Source organism: Panthera onca, chromosome A3, assembly GCF_046562875.1.
Source record: "Panthera onca isolate mPanOnc1 chromosome A3, mPanOnc1 haplotype 2, whole genome shotgun sequence".
Taxonomy (NCBI): Eukaryota; Metazoa; Chordata; class Mammalia; order Carnivora; family Felidae; genus Panthera; species Panthera onca.
Window position 1 is genome coordinate 110,613,972 of NC_138341.1, and position 20,105 is coordinate 110,634,076.

The window sequence follows — 20,105 nt, forward strand, 5'->3', positions numbered from 1 at the left end:
ACGAGTCAAATGTAAATTTAAAAACTTAATTCCCTTACTGGACATAATCCCTTAACGTTTCGGTGTTACTTACAGTCTAATTTGCAATATATTACAGTATCTCTGAAGAGCTCTGACCATCACCTCAGCTGCATCCAACACTCAATGGCAGGGTGGAGAGAAATGTCTTTGCTCCAATGCCTCCCCATCCCTTGTTCCCTTGGGGTGTTTCCACATCTTACAGATGTTTACATATGTCAGACTGCTAAGCCAGAGAAACTGACCCCAGTGACATTCCCACCCAGCCATGGTGCTTCACACAGCACAGGCCACAGCACCCTTCATCCCCTTCCTCTTTTTTTTTTTTAATGTGTATTTATTTTAAAGAGAGAGAGACAGAGAGCGAGCAGGGGAAGATAGAGAGAGAGAGGGAGACACAGAATCGGAAGCAGGCTCCAGGCTCTGAGCTGTCAGCACAGAGCCCAACGCGGGCTCATTCATGAGATCATGACCTGAGTGGAAGTCAGATACTCAACCGAGCCACACTGGCACCCCATCATCCCTTCCCTCTTTATCTTGTTTTTGTTCTTTTTTGAGAGAAAGAGACAGACTGGGGGAGAGAGAGGGAGAATCGTAAGCAGGCTCCATGCTCAGCACGAAGCCTGACACGGGTCTTGATCCTACAACCCTTGGACCATGACCTCAACCAGTCGGCTCAACTGACTGAGGCACCCAGGAGCCCCTCTTCTTTATCTTTTGATCCTGCAATGGCACCCGCACTGCTGTCCTTGCTAGTGAGCAGGAGATGGTTTATGGCCTGTCTTGCTGGCATCTGGCTCAATTTCCTCCACAGTTCCTTGTGGGCAGCGACTGCCACTTTTCATCTTTGTCTCCCCGGCACCTTGCACACTGCCTGCATGTGGTAGGCTCTCAGTATCTGGTAAATGAATTTGTTCAATGCTTGCAGAATGAGTCAGGCTATAAATACATAAATAAAACAATATAGTTATACTCTCCATTTCTTCAGAGCATTTCGGTGAAGATCTCGGATACTTCACTACTGGCAATTTTAAAATCTTCAACCACAAATGTATTTTACATTCACTGGGAAAATTATGAGAAGTAGAAAAATAAAAATCACCAATAGTCTCTCAGTCCAAATAAACTAATCATTCAAGTCCATTTTAGTGACTCTTCTTGCTTTTCGTATGTGTAATCATTCATTACCCACTTTATAAATGATGTTGAGCTCATTCTAAAACACAGAATTATTAAAGTGGTGGATCACAGCAAAGTCATAGACTAGTGCTTTTCCACAATGTGCCCACTGGGGGCCCTGGGGATGCCTTGGGGGTTGGGGCCCTGGGACCTCTTCTCAAGAAGAACAGCTTAAAAAAATTCTAATTAAGGCTCTTAAACAAGAGATTATGTTGGTTTTTAGGGCATTAGTGAGTGGAATGAGTTTTGCTGCCATAGTCCCCTCCCAACACTGCCTTTACACAGCTTACCAGCTACGAGTGAAGACTGGAACTTTAAAACCATTACCAGTGCTAAGATCCAAATGGGCTTGAGAGAAATGAAGTGTATGAGCTAGAATCACAGTATGACTAGAAAAAGAAATAGTACGGACCCACAGTTGATGGCTTTCAGGTATTTGAGACCTTAGTGGTGAGGCACCACGGAGAAGAAAAGGAGCAAACTGGAAGGAGGCCTCCAGGAATACAGAGTTAGGGAACTAAGTTTTGAGGGAGAAGGCTCTGGAGTACACAAGAACAGCTCCAGTTTAGAAATCTCCTGGGGTGACTTTTCTCTGGGCCAAAGGAGAGGAACCCCCTTCCTTAAGCAGGCAGAACGGGGACCTGAGGAATCCAGAACAGGGGCCAGCAGCCGTACCTACGGATGCCCAGGGCTACAAAGGCCTTGGGATCCTGCTGAGGAGGGAGATGTGAGCTGGAGACCAGGCCTGTGCAGAACACAAAGCAAGGGCAAAGGTGGGACCCCCCCTCGCAGGGATTGGCTGTGACCCATCTCAGAAGCCATGCTCCACTCAGCAGCTAGAGGGCAGAAGGGAACGAGGGAAAATGGAAACTGTATTTAAAATGAGCAAGGGAAACTGTGAGGAAGAACAATGTAATTCAAGTCTTGGGACTGGATATCAATATGAAAGGTTCCTAAATTTTGTATGCATAGGTAAATTTCCCCTCAAGATCTCCGGAAGCCCCAAATGGACTTTAAGCAGTGGCCACAGTTAGGTTTAGGTTTTCAAAATGATCTCCGGCTGCCATGTGAGGTGAATAAAAGTGGGTGGAATGGAAGCAGGTAGACGGGCTGCCAGGCTACTTCAGTGGTGCAGGTGAGGGGACGGTGGTTTCTAGGACGGGTCAGTAGTTACACTAGAGAGAAGCGGATATGGTCAGCACAGGTCAGACCTCACCGGTGTGAGGAGTGAGGAAAGGGGAGCGATGAAGGGAACTCCTAGACTTCTCCCTGAACAACTGGGTGGAAGGTGGCACCACCTACTGAGATGGCAAGACTGGGGTGGACTAGTATGGAGGAAGGAGGAAATCAAGTTTCATCTGGGCCAGGTGGAGTTCGAGATCCTCAACGGAGAGCCATGTGAAGATATCGGGCGGGTACGTGGATACACAAGTGGGAAGAGGGGGCTGGGTTAGAGACACAGATTTGGGGAACTCTGGCGTATAGACAGCATCTCAAGCCACAGGACTAGATGAGGTCCTCAAAAGATAGTGTGTTAAGACAAACTACAGAGGGTGAAGGCCTGAGTCGAGGACACCTCAATGATTAAAAGGTCATGCAGAGGAGGAGGTGGTCACAAAGAAAATGAAAGGGACTGCCAGGCCAGTGAGGGGGTGATATTATAGAATTCAAAGGAAGAAAGTGTTTTGAGGAGGCGGGAGGCGTTGAGTGTTCAGATGCTGCAATAAAAGGACCAGAGAGACAAGAGAGAAGAAAGGCCTTTGGAAGGGCAAGAAGGCAGTCACCAGTGATCCTGACCGAGAAGGAACAGGATGAGGACAGAAGTAGAAGGGAGGAAGCCAACTCCTCAAAGGAGTTGTGCTGGGAAGGAAGGGGTACAGAGAGACGGGGGGCAGAGGGAAGGAACTGTGGGACAGGAGAGAGATTTTCATCTTGTAAAGACAGGAAGTGCAACAGCGCGAAGGCTGGTTGGCATAATTGGGTCGGAGAGCGCTGCAGCAACACACTTGAGAAGGCGGGGGGGGGGGGGGTGCCCGGCACAGTGGACAGGTGGACAGAGAGGGGCAGGGACCCTCTCCCGCTGCAACAGGAGAGAAGGAGAGAGAATGCCTACAGATCTGAGGAGGCTGGGTGCTTGCAGGAGGGAAGATGAACCTGCTCTTGTCTGATTTCTTAGAGAAAAATGAGCCAGGCTGAGAGATAAGGTGCCATGAAAGTAAGAGACCGGGGGGAATAACAGATGTTAGCAAGGGAAGGATTATAATAATGACAAATCACAAAAACTCTAGAGAGAGTAGGGAGGAAGGTGAGAACATGAGTGGGGAGTCCCAGGCTGAAAAGTGGAGGAGTCGGTGGCTCTGGAAGAGGATTTTAACCACTTCCATTTTGACCTCAGTCTGTACTTTCTGATTAATTTTCTTTCCAGCTTCTCTCTTAACGCAGGCAAAAGATCCGGCAAGCAAAGCATCCAGGGATAGGTACTGAAATTATCCCTGAGGCAATAATGACTGCCATGACTTCAGCAAGACCCCACATGTCTGACCATGATCGACCTGACCTTTTTGCCCATCTGCACGTACCCACTGAACTTTGTCCCACAGCTTCCTTACATGAACCTAGAAATATTTTCAGCACTTGGAGATAGTCTTTGAGACGTTAGTCTGCTATCGTCCCAGTGTCGGCCTCACTGAAATAAATTCCTTTCTTGTTTCACCTCCACTCGTGTCTCTCGGTCTGTGGATTTTGTCAGTGGTGAGTGGTGAAACTGTCTGTGTCAGAGATGTGGAGCCAGGTGCTCTTATGCCCCCGGGCCCTGGTCACAGCTCTAGAGATTTGGTGGAGAGAAAAACTTAACTGGAGTAAGAGGAGGGAAGTAGTGAGGTTGGCGATCAGCAGATGGTAAGCAGGGCGGGACCCAGGGTTGAGATCTCCAAGGCAGCGCAGATATTGGCAGGGACAAGGCTGTGATTTGACGGGGTGGCTGAGGGAGCCGAGAGGTGGAAAGACCAAGAATAAGTGGGTCGCCCACGTGGATACTTACGCCTTCAAGAGCAGAGGCAGGCATCAGGCATAGGGGCCACTAACGGGCAATAAGGCAGGTGTTAAAATTATCAGTAGCAGAGGATGGGAGATTGGGAATAGATGTGCTCAAGTCCAGCAGCAGAATACTTGGGAACAGGGCTTTAATCTCAGATTTATGTTTTCGGGTTATGGATTCTGGAAAAGATAGCCTAGAGAAGCTACAGCAGAAGCTTCTGTGTCTTTTCTCCTGTTGTCTTTTAACTTCCTCCCCCTGGACAGCAACTAGTCTCTAGCATGGTCCGAGGCTGACAACGGTTATGGGGACACACACTTTATGGCAGGTGCCTAATGCAATCTCATTCTGCCGACACTGGGTAAGGGGCACACAACCTTGGGTTGGGCTGTCCTCATGCAGAAACTGCTGGAACTGCTCTGCCCACTCGGACGAACGGTCCAACTTACAGCCGTTGAGGGCACCCAGGCCTCACAAGCATCTTGGTGGACCCCTCCGGTTAGGATAGAAAGAAAAAGAAAACAGGGAGAAGAGGACTCTGGATTTTAAGTTCTAATTCTTTTGAGATTTTAATGTCTATAAAATTTACATTTTGGAATTAAGACTTTTTCCTTGGGAATTTAAAACCAGGCGTGGGCAGTGGTGGTGTCATGTATAAATGTATCAGTTAGGCTTACTGTGTTTGCCTCCCTGGAGGCTACACTTGACAAGACGAACGGGAGATGGAACAGGAAGCGGAATTAGGTCTTAGGGGGGCAGTGAGGCCTTGTAAAGAATGTTATTAATATCCTGTTCTGATTCATTTCAGAAGCTTCTGAGGGCAAGAGCTGCTACCTGTCTCCCTGGCCCTGCAAAGACAGAGGCATAAGGCCGAGTTGTAGGTAAAGGGGAACGGGCCTCAATCAACTGACTAAATCCCTATGTATTTAGTGAGGTATTCACTGGGCCACATTTCCTTCCAGGGCAGTGGATGGAGACAGGATATTGTGCTTGCCATCCCGGCTCTTCTGCCTGCAGTGTGGGCCTGTCCATCATAGATCTGGAGGCAGGGGGCGTGGGGATAACCTCGTGCAGGTCTGTGGTTTACGTGCACATTCCATCCTAGCTTGTCACAGAGGGCCAGGAGACACACACCTAGTTCCTGATAACACAGCAGCCCACTGCACAACTGCAGAGCCAGGAACTGTGCCCCAAAACTCCACTTCATCAGTATTGTCATTAATGATAGATGAAGACCCATGAAGTATGTCTGTTGATTAGAGACGTGATGGAAACCTGGAAAGAATAGCCAATGAGCTAAATGATTAAGCCTGAAAAAATTCTTGGCGCACAGAACAGCTGGGTGTGCAAATATGTATAAAACTGTATCAAGATTAAAATAAACAAACTGTACAAGTACAGAACGGGGAAGATGTAGCTGGTAACAACTAATGTAGGATGTATTCAGTAATTTTTATTTTCAATTGGTTGCAAATTCAGTGAGTCATAAGTGGGTGTCATCCTTAATTCTTCACCCTGCCCAGTCCATGCATCTCTTCACTATCTTTTGGGACAGACCCCTTGTCACCATCCCTGAGTCTAGGCCACCAGCAGTACTGCCACGACTTCCTCTCTGCCTTTGGTGTGCTCGTTTCTGATCTGTCCTCACTCAGCCAGAAGGACTTCAAAAAACCCCCACAAATCTGACATTGTCAAGGGCTCTTAAACTGCCCTATAAAGTCTAAACTCTTCACTGTGGCTCAGAAAGATCTTTATCACCAGGCCCTTGCTGGCTTCTCTCAATTCTGATGCCTGTTAAGTCACGCGTCAGGCATAACGAAGCAACCATTTACTGCACTCTAACCACAGCAGAGAGAGTTTTTAAGATCAGAAACACTGTGTGAACACACACTGGGCCACCCAGCAGAGGTGGGGTGGGGGTGCGCAGAGAAAGAGCGATCTCTGAGATTCAAAGTGCTCAGTAGAGGCTGCACGGTGACTCAGGAACAGTGTTAAGAGAGCTCCTACAATGAATGGAGCTGACCTAAGGGGGCTTCTATGGTCCCTTATATTCAGAGTTCCCAAGCAATTCTACTTTTTAAATGACTAGAGGACATTTTTCTTTAAAAGATTCCTTGTTGGGGCACCTGGGTGGCTCAGTTGGTCAAGCGACCGACTTCAGCTCAGGTCATGATCTCACGGTTCTTGAGTTTGAGCCCCGCATCGGGCTCTGTGCTGACAGCTCAGAGCCTGGAGCCTGCTTCAGATTCTGTGTCTCCCCCTCTCTCTACCCCTCCCCTGCTCACGCTCTGTATCTCTCTGTCTCTCAATAATAAATAAATGTTAAAGAAAAAAAAATTTAAAAGATTTCCTTGTTAACTGAACGTTAACTTATAAATATCCTTCTGTTGTTGCTGTTATTTCTCAAGTTCCGCTGTTTCCTTTACTGTGAGGCAACTCATCTTCCCACAGTCCTTTGGTTCATTTTTTTCTGGCCTGGAAGGCACCCTCTTCTTAGGGACACTCAGGAACTCCAAATCAGAGCCTCGGTCTGGGTCTGCATCCCTCATTTCACCAGCTCTGTCCCTGCCTGGGGGGTGGGAGGAGGAGGTGTGCACAACGCTAGGCTCGGGGCGAACTGTATTCAGGACAGAAGTAAAAGGGTGGGAACTGTCTGGGGACTCAGATCACACTGCCCTTCCAGTCCTGAGAGAAGCTCCAGACTGCCCACATATCAGCTGCTTGGATATGGCTCTTTGGGCAGTTTATGCCAAACATATCTTCTTAGCTCCCCTCCACCCCTTTTCCTGTGGTCTCTTTCTCCCACAGCCCAGGACCTCTTTGAGCTCACCTGGCCTCTCTCCTCCAGTTCTGTTAGCATCACGATAGAGCAGGATTTCCACTCCCAGATCATCCGCCAGAAGTCCTCAATGGTGTGGAGAAGAGGGCCCTGGCTGGCGATGTAGGAGTCCTTCTGTCGGTAGCCCTATGCAGGCCAGGTCAATGGTAGGAGTAAGGTGGTTTAATCAGGGAGGGGAAAGCAAAGAAGACAGGCCACTAGGATGGGATGGGGCTGCTTGGAGGCAAACTCATCCCAGGCAGAGCTCCCCTTTGGCCAAACCCTGTGTGACACGCTAGTCTCTTTTTAGGAGGGTGAGGGATGGGGGTTTGGAGCTGGGATGAAGAGAACAGATATGGGAAGGACCAGAGGCTTTTAGCCTTTGGTGTGTGCTATGAGCTTTCCCTCTAGCTATCACTCTGGTGTGTGCCCTCTGTTTCCTCCCCACCTTCTGCTCTCTGGGGCCTGGAAGACCTAGTGTACAGGTTGGTATCAGTTCTGTATTTGTTGACTGACTCAAAGACAACCCTCCCAAGCACTGGGAGGGTGGCACTGCGAGGCCCAGCTGAGTCTCCATGGAGGGTGGGGAGCTCTGGGGACACAGCCACCACTTACATCAATGAAGGATGCATTCACGTAGTCGGTGTTCTCCTCACCCCTCTTAACTGGAATGATCACTCTGTTGAATTCATCTGCAGGAAGGACAGCAGCTGTGGCTCCCCAACATCACCTCCAGGCTCTCTTTCAATCTCTCCTTCCCACCCATCCCAGCTGGGCAATAACATGCCTGTTCCCAGCGCAGGAGGGAGAAACCCTTTGGCCTTCATGCTTTTTCATTTCCAGAAGCCACTGAAGAACTGAGAGCGACAAGAGGCAGTGCCCTAATTCTTGTCTCCAAGGTGATCATTAATTAGTACCTGAGAAGTGGAAGGGGTGAAGGGGAAGGAGGGAATGGGACACTAAGGCTTTGGGATGGGGAGAGGGCTCTTACATGGAATGATCTGTAAAACCCGGTTCTTCTTCATGTTGGCTGGAAGGTTTCCAGTCCGCATCTTGTCATTCTGGATTTTGATTGATGTTAATTTCTGAATTGGGAAGGAGAGGGGAAACATTACTGCGCCCCATAACTTGGCAAGATGATGCCTTCACTGGACCTGCATCTCTAGGCTACTCTGGTGTCTACTGCTCCTCACTAGAGCCCTGACATCCATTTCCACATTTTCTTGCTGGAACCCAGTTCCTTCTGTCATAAGCTCAGTGAAGAAGCCAAGAACAAGTGTTTGGGAAACACTGCCTTGAGGGCTCCTGTGGACCCTTCTGGGATTCCCTGGGGCTGGAACTTTATGATCCTGGAGCAAGGATCCTAGCTTCATAGGAAGGAGTGTGCCTGCCTTTCCTCTCTCCCCGCTGCTCTGCCAGAGGAAGACTGGACTCTTTAGAAAACTGTATTCAAATGCAAATGTTCCCTTCTCCTGATTCTGAGGCTCCTTCTAGATCCATACTACTCAAAGTGTAGCCCAGAAACCAGCATCAGTCTCACTGTGTTAGAAATGAAAAATCTTAGGCCCTAACTCTATTTCCCCCTGCTGAATCAGAACCTGCACCTTAACAGGATCCCGTGGTAATCTGTGTGCCATTATAGTTTGAGAACTGCTTTAAGGGATGTGGTCTTTCCCACTGCAACCCAGAAATCTCTTCTTCTGGGAACACTTGTATTGACAAGGGTGTGACATATTCCTTAGGTGTGCTAAGAACCATTGTCCAATGGCACACAGCAGAGGTCAGCAATCTATGCTCCATGGGCCAAGTTTGATCTGCTGCCTATAAATAAACTTTTATGGAAACACAGCCATGCTCATTTGTTTACATAGCATCTATATGTAGCTTCTTTTATGTTACAGCAACGGTTTTAAGTAGTTGCAACAGAGACCACATGGCTTGCAATGCCTAAAAGATCTACTCTCTGGTCCTTACAGGAAAGGTTTGCTGTTCTTATGCATTATAATCACCTGTGTGTGGGGGTGGGGGGGCAGACTTGGGGACTTAAAAAAAATATTGCCTGTTTTTTCTTTCCTCCTAATACCACCAAGTGATTTTAACATACAGGATGGGTTGAAAGTGACTAGGGTATGCGTAAAGGACCAGAAACCCACATAACCCCTTAACCACCCACATACCTCACAAGGGGATTCCCCAGAGCACGTGAATCCTCCAGTCTGAATGAAGGAGTTCAGCTCCAACTCACCTTAAACTCCTCCTCTAATCCATTGTTGCTGGTCCCTGGGATTTTGTTGTAAATTTTCTGCAGATGTGTTTCTAGAGAGGTCACCTCTAGTTCTGTATCTCCGTACAGGTAATGCTCCAGAAGGGCTTGGTATATGAAGACATACTGCATCTGAAACGCCACGATGCCCGAGTTCTCAGTTATACACAACATAGATCACACCCTCCCACCTCCAGTTCACTCCAGTCCACTTCTCCTTTGACCCTAGCAGGAATAAAATCATTCACTCTCGTCCCGGGGCAGGACCTGAAATGCATGAGTCCCTCTGGGGGTGCTTCACTTAGGAGGGAGGGTCCTACTCTGGCAGCCTCCTAGACTGGAAGCCTGGAGAGAAGGACAGATCCAATTCCTGCTCATTCTGACAACACACATTTAATAGTCTGAAGGGGTTGTCAAAATCTGGTGACACACAAAACCTCTGCCAGGCTCCCTTCCAGTGCTGTGCGCTTTGAACCCCATGCCCCAACTACAGAGCGGATTGCTGCTCTGTGGACACGGCCACTGCTGCTCCTGGACATGGCCAAGCTGTGTCACAACTCTGTGGGCACTGGTTCTCTCAGCTGCCTGCATGCTTCTCTTAGGACCTGTTCCTTATCCTTAGGAGTCTAGTGCAAATGACACCTGTGTTCCCAATTCCCGTAGGCACAACTTCCTCTATGCTCCGTGTCTCTTTTAATACATAATTTATAAGGGCCCTTCATTACACTGCATGCTGATCATTTACAATAACCTAGGAGCTGAGTAATCCATGAGGCTAGCAGATGTTTTGGTCTTGGAATGTGCCCCCCCCGCCTCCGCCCCACCTTACCCACAAATCACTCACATCTGTTTGCACCATCTGGCAGCGCTGTGCCCGGATCCGGCTCACGAAGCCATACACGTCCACTTTCCGCTCTGTATGCATCATGTCCAGCATGGCATCAATGACAACAAAGGTACCTGTACGCCCTACACCCGCACTGTAGCCAGAGAGCAGGGGTGTTACTGGGACGGACAGCATGCCTTGTGGGAACATACAGGGAGGGGGCAGCATAGGCCAGGGCTCTTTCTTCAGGCCACTAAATTCTAATTCTGAATGATGACTAGCTGGAACTCTCATGGAGCCAACAATCCCACTGCACCCCGGACTCTGTACCTTTACTTATTAGGACCAGGGAACCTCGACACTTAGAAAGGTCAGAAGGCTCCAAGTACACAAAGCAGCACTCAATCTAGCTTTCTGGCTTCATAGCAGTGGTCTGCCCATCCCCAATCTTGGAGGACTACCCTTCCCTCTTTCCTCAAACGCTCTATACCCAGCACCAAAACTTGAGGAGTCTCTCTGGCTGCTGTCCCAGGACCCTAACAGCTGATCTGCTCTGTGCGAGCCCCCTCTCCTCAGCCAGGGCCCCCGTGCTTTCCCCTGCTCTAACCGTGGGAGAATATGGTATATGGGGAGCCAAGGGTCAGCCACACTGACCTGCAGTGGACCACGATGGCCCCTGCATACTGAGGGTTACAGGCTTTCACCTTCTTGAGGAACTTGAGCATGCCGATCGGGGTGAAAGGCACCCCAAAGTCTGGCCAGCTGGTAAAGTGGAACTGAGTGATGAGGCGCTGTGGCTTCCTGTTGGTCATGTCGCCCACCTGTGGAGTGAGGAGATCTTGTGTGTTGGCCCTGATAACCTGGGGTAGGGGAGTGCCAGGGGAGGGGAGGTGAGGCTTGGGGGCCAGGGCAGCTGTGGTGGTCAACGACAATGGGAAGATGAGAGTGAACCCACGGAAGTGTGAACTACGGAGACAGGATCTCTTCCCAGGAACCCCATGGAAGTAGGCAGGGCTGTTACTGTTATTCCCAGCGGACAGGTGTGAAACGTGAAACTCCGTGAAGCTGAGTGACCCCGTCAAGGTCTCAGAACTAGTTAATGGCAAGATCAGAACTAAAATGCAGGTCTCCCAACTCTTGTTAAGTCCCCTTTTCATAGCACCACACCACCCCGCAGCTCTGAAGGCAACTTTTGCTCAAGCCTCCAGGGTCACTCTGGAGGACCAAGAGAAGGGCCCACCATATCCTTGATGTCAGGAGACTTTGGAGTAAGAAAGGAGAAGGTGGGTCAAGTCCCCAGAAGATTATACCACCTCCTGATGCACATACATCATCTCGATGATGATCAAACTCCATCTCAATAATACTTTTTTTTCTCCCAGTCATGAAAATGCTCCTCCCTTAGCTTTGACAAAGTTCCTTGGGAGCCCAGATCTCTAATCTCAGAGTCCAAACATACCTCACACTCAGTGATTCCTGACCACCCTGGATAAGAGGGGGGATGACCCAGTTTGTTCCACTCTCTTAGTGGTCAGCAGATCCTAAATATGAGAGGAGAAAGGAGGAAGGAGGCCGTACCTGCTGAATGCAGAACTTTCGCACTGTGTAGTCCACCAGGACGGTCACATCCTCTACTGACACTCGGATATTCCCATAGGTCCAGCAGCCTTGGTCTGGCCAGTACTGGGCACACTTACACTGGAAAGGAACAGACACACATCACCTGATGACCTCAGACCTCCAGCCCCCAGCAGATGTGAAGGACCTGAAGGAAAGGAGCACAAAAGCCCAGACAGAAGTTCCCAGAGAAGGCCTCTTCTCTCACCTCTGTCAGCTGCAGACTTACTTAACTTCTTTTTTCAAGTCCCTCAGCTTCCATCCTGTTTAGCACTATCTCTTAAATTATACATAGCCCCAGCCCTATACTTCTTGCTCTTTCCCACCCCTGTTCCCTCAGTTCAGGGCAAATCAAAAGCTACTTTACCTACAAAATGTGCCCTTCCACTATGCCAGGTCATGGTCTAGGGACAGGCCTGCCTGATTCCCTGGAACCAGCAACCTGCTAAGGGGGTAACCAAGGCAGAGTGATGCCTTCTCTGGTGCCTGGACCTTGAACAGCTTCTGAGAGTCAGAGGTCAGGTTGGAGGAAACAAACCTACAGCCCAGCCCTAGTACCAACCCTCCTAAGCACTGTGCAACTGCTGATTAACACACTCAACACCTCAGAGTGGGGATCAAGGTAATTTAAGGGCCATTCTAGGAAAAGACTGTCATGAATGGGGGTTATTCTCTGGGGCTTGATCTAGAACTCAGGACTGGTTTTAGCCATGGCGCAGTGAAGGGCCTAGCCAGGCATGGACTTGGCAGCCACAGACACAAAAGGAAAAGGATCAGTCAGAAAGTTGAGTGCATGATCAGACCAGGGCCTCTGATTCCCTTGCACCCCACAGGGTCTCAGTTCATACAGTTTCCTCTGTTGACTCAGAGAAGGTGCAGGAAACCAGGGGAACGAGGGATTGGAGAAGCCACGGGGGAAAAAAGCTCCTCTGTAGCTTTTCTTGGCAAATGGCCCAACCTTTCCTTCAGGTTGTTTTGAAACCAGGGTGAGTTGTCTGACTATCAGACATAGGCAACATGCCCTAGGCACACCCCTGAAGTTCATCTGAGACTTCCAGGCCATAGGAAAGTCTGGTAAGCACAGTGGCCTGGGCTTTGTCTGATCGATGACTGGCACAAGAATCACAAAGGGTAGACAGCCCAGGCTCAAACACAGAGGAGTTCCTCTGCTAGTCATGCTGGTCTATCTAATGTCTCCACTCACCTCCTTTCTCTCCTTCAGGTTGGTCACCATGACAATGGTGGCTGTGTTTTGTTCCCAGATCATCCTCCAGAAATCATTCACTGTTTCTTCTTTTGGTCCTAAAGTAGCCAATAGCAAAGATGAGGAGAACACACACCAAGGGGAAGAAATCTGCTGGGAAATTGGGAACATTCATTCCTGACTTTTGGAAGCCTGTGCCCATGTGTCCCCAGCTAAATATCCAATCCATCAATCCATCCACCCACCTACTAACTGAACATTTCCCATCCACTCTGTATGTGCCAGGTACCTCACTAGGGAGTGAAGTGGGGGGTGGGATGTTGTCGAAATGTAAAGGGAACATAAATAATGTCTCCCAAGGGTATTATAAATGAGGATTAGAAATCATGACTGCTTGCTAAATATCTGTGTTACTGGCCAGACAGTGAGCTAAGTGCTTTGCATCTCATTTACTCCTTCCTATCATGTTCTAAGGTGGGTGTCGTTAGCCACAGAGAGGACAGGTTGATTTGCTCAGGCTAGAATTTAAAATTTACCGCAGTCCAGCCTTTCTGGGAAAGCCCCTGAAAGATTTCTTCACAAAAATGAGGGCGCAAACAAAGAGAAGGAAATGGGAGCTAACATAGGATAGAGGCTAATGGAATTCCCTGGGTATTGGTGAAGAGAAGGCTCAAGATGGGAGCTCTGAGGCTAGAGGGCAACTGAAAAAAGTTCTAGGAGGATCCCAAGATTAAAATATTAAATTTAAAAAGAATTAAACCTCATGTATCTGAAGGTACTGAGAGAAAATACATACTTCTAGTGGAGAGTCTGGGGGGAACATCATTGAATACTATGTACTTTAGCTGTAAATAATACTAGCACAGTAATAATGATGTAAATAATAAATATTGTCTTAACCCCAAATTGTGATTTAACTCTATTGGGAGAATGGGGAAAAAGGATTTGTGTATGCATGTCTGTCTGAGTGTGAGGTAATCTGTAAGAGGATTAAATAAATTATCTATCCTAAGAAGTCACCAACAGATAAAAATGGCTGAATTAGAGTGAAAGGAAGAGGAAAGGGGGGGGGCATTTTGTTTTTATATGCCTTGCAATACCTTTTTGACTTTCTTAAACTTTATATTCCCTTTGGTTAAAAAAAAATAGTAACAAGAAGAAAAACAAATAATGGCAGAAGTGGACACATGCCAAAAAGATGCACAGAGGCCTTGCCACTGCCTGGCAAGGTCAGGAAAAATCTCCTGGAGGTGGTGACATCTGAGCCATATGTTAGGCTCAGGTGGATCAGGTGGATCAGGTGGATCGGAGTTTAGAAAGGGGACATAGGGAGAAGAGGTGCTCCAGGCAGAAGCGCAGGGGATAGCAGCAAGAAAGAGCATGAAATGTCCAGGAATTATAAGGAGTTCAATAAGGTGATTGTGGAGGGTACACGGAGTGGCAGAAGATACAGCTGGAAAGACAGGTAAGGTATCAGAATCTAAAGGGGTAGAGGTCAGACTAAGGCAGGCTTGTTCTATAGATAATGGAAAATCGTTAAAGGATTTTCAGGAGTTCTAACAAAAGTTTTGCATCAAGAAAGGCCATTTTCGTGGAAGGAACCCAAGAAGCAAGGCTGGGCCTGGAGGGCCAATCAGTAGGCTATGACAACACAGCTAGAAGAGATGACAGGAGTAAGACAGTGTGACAGAGAAGACAGATTTTGGAGAAAGAAATAAGAGGACCACTCATATTCAGAGAAAGGAACGGGTAGGAGATTTGGATGATCCCAAATCTGGCTTGGTTGATTAGATGGGCTGCATTCCAGTCATGGTGACAGCCAGAGAATACAGGAGAAAAAGCAGTTTGGGGGCTGAAGGAGAGGTATATTTTAGTGAGTTTCTTTTTTTTTTTTTTTTAGATTTTAAGTAATCTCTACACCCAATGTGGGGCTCAAACCTGCAACTCCAAGATCAAGAGTCACATGTCCCACCAACTGAACCGGCCAGGTGCCCCAAGGCATATTTTAGTTTTTGATGTGGATGGGTATGTGGAGGTATCCAGGTGAAGGGGTAGAAAATTAGTTTGAAAATGTGGCTCAGAAGCTCAAGAGAGGCAGTAGCCAGTCAAACAGGTAGGTATGAGATGAGGTCTCTCAAAGAGAATACAGAAGAGAAGAAAAGAAGGGGTCAAACAGAGAAACCTGGGGATCTGAAGCATTATGCAAGGTCAGATAGAAAAACTTGGGAGGAAGACTAAGGAAGAGCGGACGGAGAGGCAGACCTGAGAGAAATGGTGCCATGAAAGATAAGAATGGAGCTGCAAGAAAGTAGTCATCCACAGATTTGGGGAGAAACTATATCTAAGAGGCAGAATGAAGAAAAGCCAGAGAAGGGATATTTAGAAAAGTGAGAAAAATCAAGAACTGAATGTCAGGGAATAACAGGGGAGAATTTCAAGGAGTGTGAAGTATTGGGGAGGGGTTCAAGAGGATGGGAGTCTGAGAAAAGGTGCATCAGAAAATCATAGGTGACCTTAATTCAATAAATATATTGAATATTGTTCAACAATAGCATCAACAAGGCCCCGTGGCAAATAGAGAGAGGAAGAGACTGCACATAGCTGTTCGTGCTAAAATGATCACTGAGTAGGGGGCAGTTGAGTTGGGCTTCAGAGGGTAGACCTGACCTGATGGGTGGCTACAGAGGGTGAGAGAAAGCAGGGCCTGGTTAGGCAATGGCCAGGCCCTAGTGGGAGACTGCAAGGGCAAGAAGGATATAAGGTTTTTCCTAACCACCTTATTTTACCTCTCTATCTGTTTTATCTCTACCATGGTACTCATCCAATAGAATTTTCTGCAATGATGAAATGTTTCATATCTGTACTAGTATGTTAGTCTCTAGCCACATGTAGCTATTAGGCCTTAAAATGTGACTAGTATGTATAAGAAACTGAGTTTTAAATTTTATTCAATTTCAGTTAATTAAAATTTTAATTTTAAATAGCCACATGTGGCTAGTCGCTTTTGCATCAGTATAGCTACTTATCGGAACTTGTTAATTTTGGTGTAAACTGTCCTCTACCAACTAAGGGCCCCAAAAAGGCATGAACCATATCCTGTTTTATCCCTTTACATATCCCCATCACCTAGGGCAGTGCCTGACACATAACAGAGAGTCAAAAAACATTTGCTGAATGACTAAAACAATGGACTTTAATGGACCACCAATAACATCCATTATTTTTTAGTGCTGCAAACATTGAGATATTTTTGCTAGGATCCCAAAGGTGGAAGACATGTGTTAAAACTCTGGACTATGGAAACATGTGCAGAGCACGTACAAGGCAATGGCACTGGGTCCCTGCTCTGAGGGTTCCTAGACCGCTTTTCTGTGAATAATAGATGAGCTCAGGCTGAACAACTGGGGAAGGAGATGAGCCAGCCTGGACCCTGTGAGGTGTCCAATCCTCTCCGGACACCGAATTCAAATTCAAACTCTTAGCTGCCTGGCCTGAACCTAAGGTTCCCATAGGGCCCCCAAACAGAGGACCTCATCAGACTGTGGTGTGTGTGTGTGTGTGTGTGTGTGTGTGTGTGTGTGTGTGTGTGTGTGTGTGTGTGTGTAGCCTTTTCCAGTCCTTTTTATGCACATACAAAAAAGGACTACTTTTACAGGACCCCTGGATACTCAGTCATCAAGATGAAGGCCCTTAATTATAAATGTGCAAGGCAGACTGCATTTCTTTCAGGTGACAGTAATTACAGAAAAGTTACAGCATTCTGATTAATCTATTTAGCATTTGGAAGAAAAAGTCCAAGCCCACTAATGAGCTCATGGTTAAGCCTGAAAGTAAAAAATTGTCATTTACTTTACCTTGTGCAGCAATGAATTTGTTCTTTTCTTGGTAGCCCTGAGGGTGGGGTAAGAGAGGAGGGAGGGAGAAAAAGGAAGTGAGAATCAAGAATGGATAGGAATGAAATTCTCCAGACTCCCAACCAGTTAACAAAGCCTCTCTTGTGAAAAGGTCCAGGCCACTAACAAGATTTCCATTCTAGAAATTTCCAAAGGATTAGCTTTGGGTATCAGGAATCAAAGATTACAAAGATCACATGGTCTAGGTAGTCTTCTCAAAGGGAATTATTAATGAACACTGATGTAAGAACATCCAAATACCAACTCGTAGGCTAGACTTTTTTTTTTTTTTTGATGAATAAGTGTATTATTGTCTTTATCTGAAAAATCTTCATAGAAAACTGTGGTTTGGTTTATTAGCTCTCAGCAGCCCACTCCTCAGCTTCTAAGGAAGCTTGCCTTCTTCTGAGCTACCCCATCTTTCTGCTGGGCAACAGACATTTGGGGATGGTTCCACCTCTTTCTTTTTAACTTCTTTCTTAGCCCTGCATCCAAACAGGAGGTGAAGGCACCGGGTTGACCTCAATGCTTTCCACATTGTATTCATCTCCAGTCACTTCTACTTGGCCTTTATAGATCTTATCCATGCCAAACCTATGGAGAAGCCTGCAGGCCAGCAGCAGGCCAGTACAATATGCTGCAGCATAACTTGTCAGGCCAACCTTCACACCACACTTGGGGAGTTCATGAGCATAAGCTGTATAAACTATCATGTCTCCTTCTATATGGGCATAAACAATCTGACAAATGAGATCTCTGTTGGTTACATGAACTATTATTCTGTATTTAGGTGTGTTGTACTTATTTTTATCCTGAATTACCAAGCGTTTCCGGGCATAGTAATCAGTTTTACCCTCTCGTTTTCTTCTAAATTTCACCTGGTATCTCTTGAAGTAAGCCTTATTCTTGACAACTTTAACAAACCCCATCCCGTGGAACAGAGACCCGCGTCCGCGGTTCACCACAGACCAGCAGCTAGACTGTTTCTGATGCTTTCTCAGCAGCTGACAATCTAGGTCTTAGTGTTAATGTTAATGGACAGGACCTCTCTAAGGCAGAAGCATGTGCGGTGGTTCCAGGGATGAAGCTGGACCCTCATGAGGAAGGAAAAGGGGTTCTTCTCTTTTAAGGGGTTATTTCTTTGATAATGCTTTACCCAGGTATAAAAACTTTTGGGGAATAGCCTGTGGGTATGTGGAATAGTTCCCAGTGTTAGACAATGGGGTTCTCCATGACAGGCAGTAGGAGACAAGAAGCAAAGGGGCCTGGGAATGCCATGTAACAGAAAAGGAGCCTCTGAAAAACTAACAGCTGGCAGTAACTTTCTTTTTCAGTCTTTGTTTTAGTTATGTATCTTTTCAACCTCTTGTTTAATGTAGTGTTCACTTACGAAGTCCTAGGTAAGTGAAAATCATCTGATTTAAGGATTGTAAATCACCCTCTGCTGCTCAAAGACAGACATAAAGTGGGCAGTGAGGAAGGAGGCAGCTTCAAAGATGGGACACCATTTCACACCAAGAAAACGGTGTGGAATACAAGTGTGCAAGGCAGTAGCAGAAAAAAGGAGGGGGCCTGAGTCTGAGAAGCCACGTCCTATTCTAGTTCAAACCAGAGCAGGGCAGAGTTCCTTCCTAGCACAGTAGAAAGCTTTAGGCCCAGAACTAGACGTGTTTAGAGTCAGTAATGAGCTTGGTAAAGTTTTTATTGAGAAGGGGAATTCACGTTTCTGCAAATGTTTTTAATCATTGGAAGATGAAAACTGAGAAAGCCTTAACTGGCTGAGAAGCTCTTAGAGTATGTTAAGCCATGTCATATCCCTGCTCCACAAGAAGGTACTGCTAAATTCTCACAGGAGCATGTGGGCCATGAATAGTTAAAAAGCACTGTTGGAGGGCCCAGCCACAAAGTGCTTCCTGTCCCAACCAAGAGTATGCCATATGTCCCCTACGAAAGCATGCTGATATTGTGATATGGCAGCACTGCTTAACCAATAAGGTGTAACTTAGAATGAGGCAAAACTACTGCTTTTCCTTGTGTTATGATCAAGGGAAAGATAAAATGTGACTGCCTGGTTTCTGAGACATCTTAGAATTCTGAAATTCAAAACCCAGCTCGCTCCAGTAGCTACATTCCTATGAGTTAAAAATAAACACTTCTAAAGACCCTATATACTCTTAGACATCTAAGGTAAGACTCCAGGTTGAAAACCCACTTGTCAACTGTGTCACTGTCGGTTTCATCACCTCCTGTGACCAATGTCAGGTTTGCTTTCAGACCTTTGTGCTTTCCGAACCTTAGGTCTCACTCCCCCCTGCTTGCTGCCACCACTCTATGGTTCTGGGAACCATGTCTCTTCAAGACCCACATTTCATAGCTCTCTGTGAAAAGGGCTTGTTAAAGGGTTGCCAGGGGTGGAAATGGGGGTTAACTGTAAATAAACAATAAAGTTCTTTTTTCTTTTTTTTAAGCAGGCTTCACGCCCAGTGCACAGCCCAACATGGGGCCTGAACTCATGACCTTGAGATCAAGACCCGAGCTGAGGTCAAGAGTCGGATGCTTAACTGAGGGACCCAGGTGCTCCAAACAATAAAGCTCTTATTGAGGCAAAATGTTCTATAAGAGGCAATAGCCAGGGGGTGAAAGTTTCTTTGAGGTTATGAAAACATTCTGAAGTTGGATAGTGATGATTACACACATCTGTGAATATACTAAAAACCACTAAATTGTACACTTTAATGGGTGAAAATTATGGTATGTGAATACATCTCAATAAAATTGTTAAAAATGTTTTTAGGGGCGCCTGGGTGGCTCAGCTGGTTCAGCGCCTGACTCTTGATTTCCGCTCAGGTAATGATCTTGCGGTTCATGAGTTCAAGCCCTGCACCGGGCTCCATGCTGGCAGTGCAGAGCCTACTTGGGATTCTCTCTCTCTCTCCCTCTCTCATTGCCCCTCCCCTGTTCATGCTCTCTCTCTCAAAATAAACAGGCTTAAAAAAATGGGCTTTTTTTAATGTTTATTTTTGAGAGAGAGAGAGAGAGAGAGAGAGAGAGAGAGAGAGAATATGAGTGGGGGAGGGGCAGAGAGAGAGGGAGACACAGAATCCAAAGCAGGCTCCACACTCTGAGCTCTGAGCACAGAGCCCAACGCGGGGCTGGAACTCACAGACTGCGAGATCATGACCTGAGCCAAAGTCGGATGCTCAACCGACTGAGCCACCCAGTCCCCCCACCCCCCAAATATTTTTATAATGCT

The 20,105-nt window shown here is 46.9% G+C and overlaps 1 protein-coding gene across 7 annotated transcripts in view; it reads right to left on the minus strand.

The window, feature by feature from the left end:
- Positions 1–20,105, minus strand: part of PTPRA (protein tyrosine phosphatase receptor type A) — a 159,507-nt gene that overhangs the window by 8,774 nt on the left and 130,628 nt on the right. For all 7 annotated transcript variants that reach the window (XM_060613629.3, XM_060613624.3, XM_060613616.3 and 4 more), the window contains 9 exons: positions 16,814–16,850; positions 12,960–13,057; positions 11,717–11,836; positions 10,793–10,959; positions 10,157–10,292; positions 9,295–9,444; positions 8,041–8,134; positions 7,665–7,741; positions 7,062–7,196 (listed from right to left, as the gene is read on the minus strand). In XM_060613629.3, the coding sequence (XP_060469612.1) occupies positions 7,062–7,196; positions 7,665–7,741; positions 8,041–8,134; positions 9,295–9,444; positions 10,157–10,292; positions 10,793–10,959; positions 11,717–11,836; positions 12,960–13,057; positions 16,814–16,850 (1,014 nt within the window). The remainder of the gene's footprint in view (positions 1–7,061; positions 7,197–7,664; positions 7,742–8,040; positions 8,135–9,294; positions 9,445–10,156; positions 10,293–10,792; positions 10,960–11,716; positions 11,837–12,959; positions 13,058–16,813; positions 16,851–20,105) is intronic.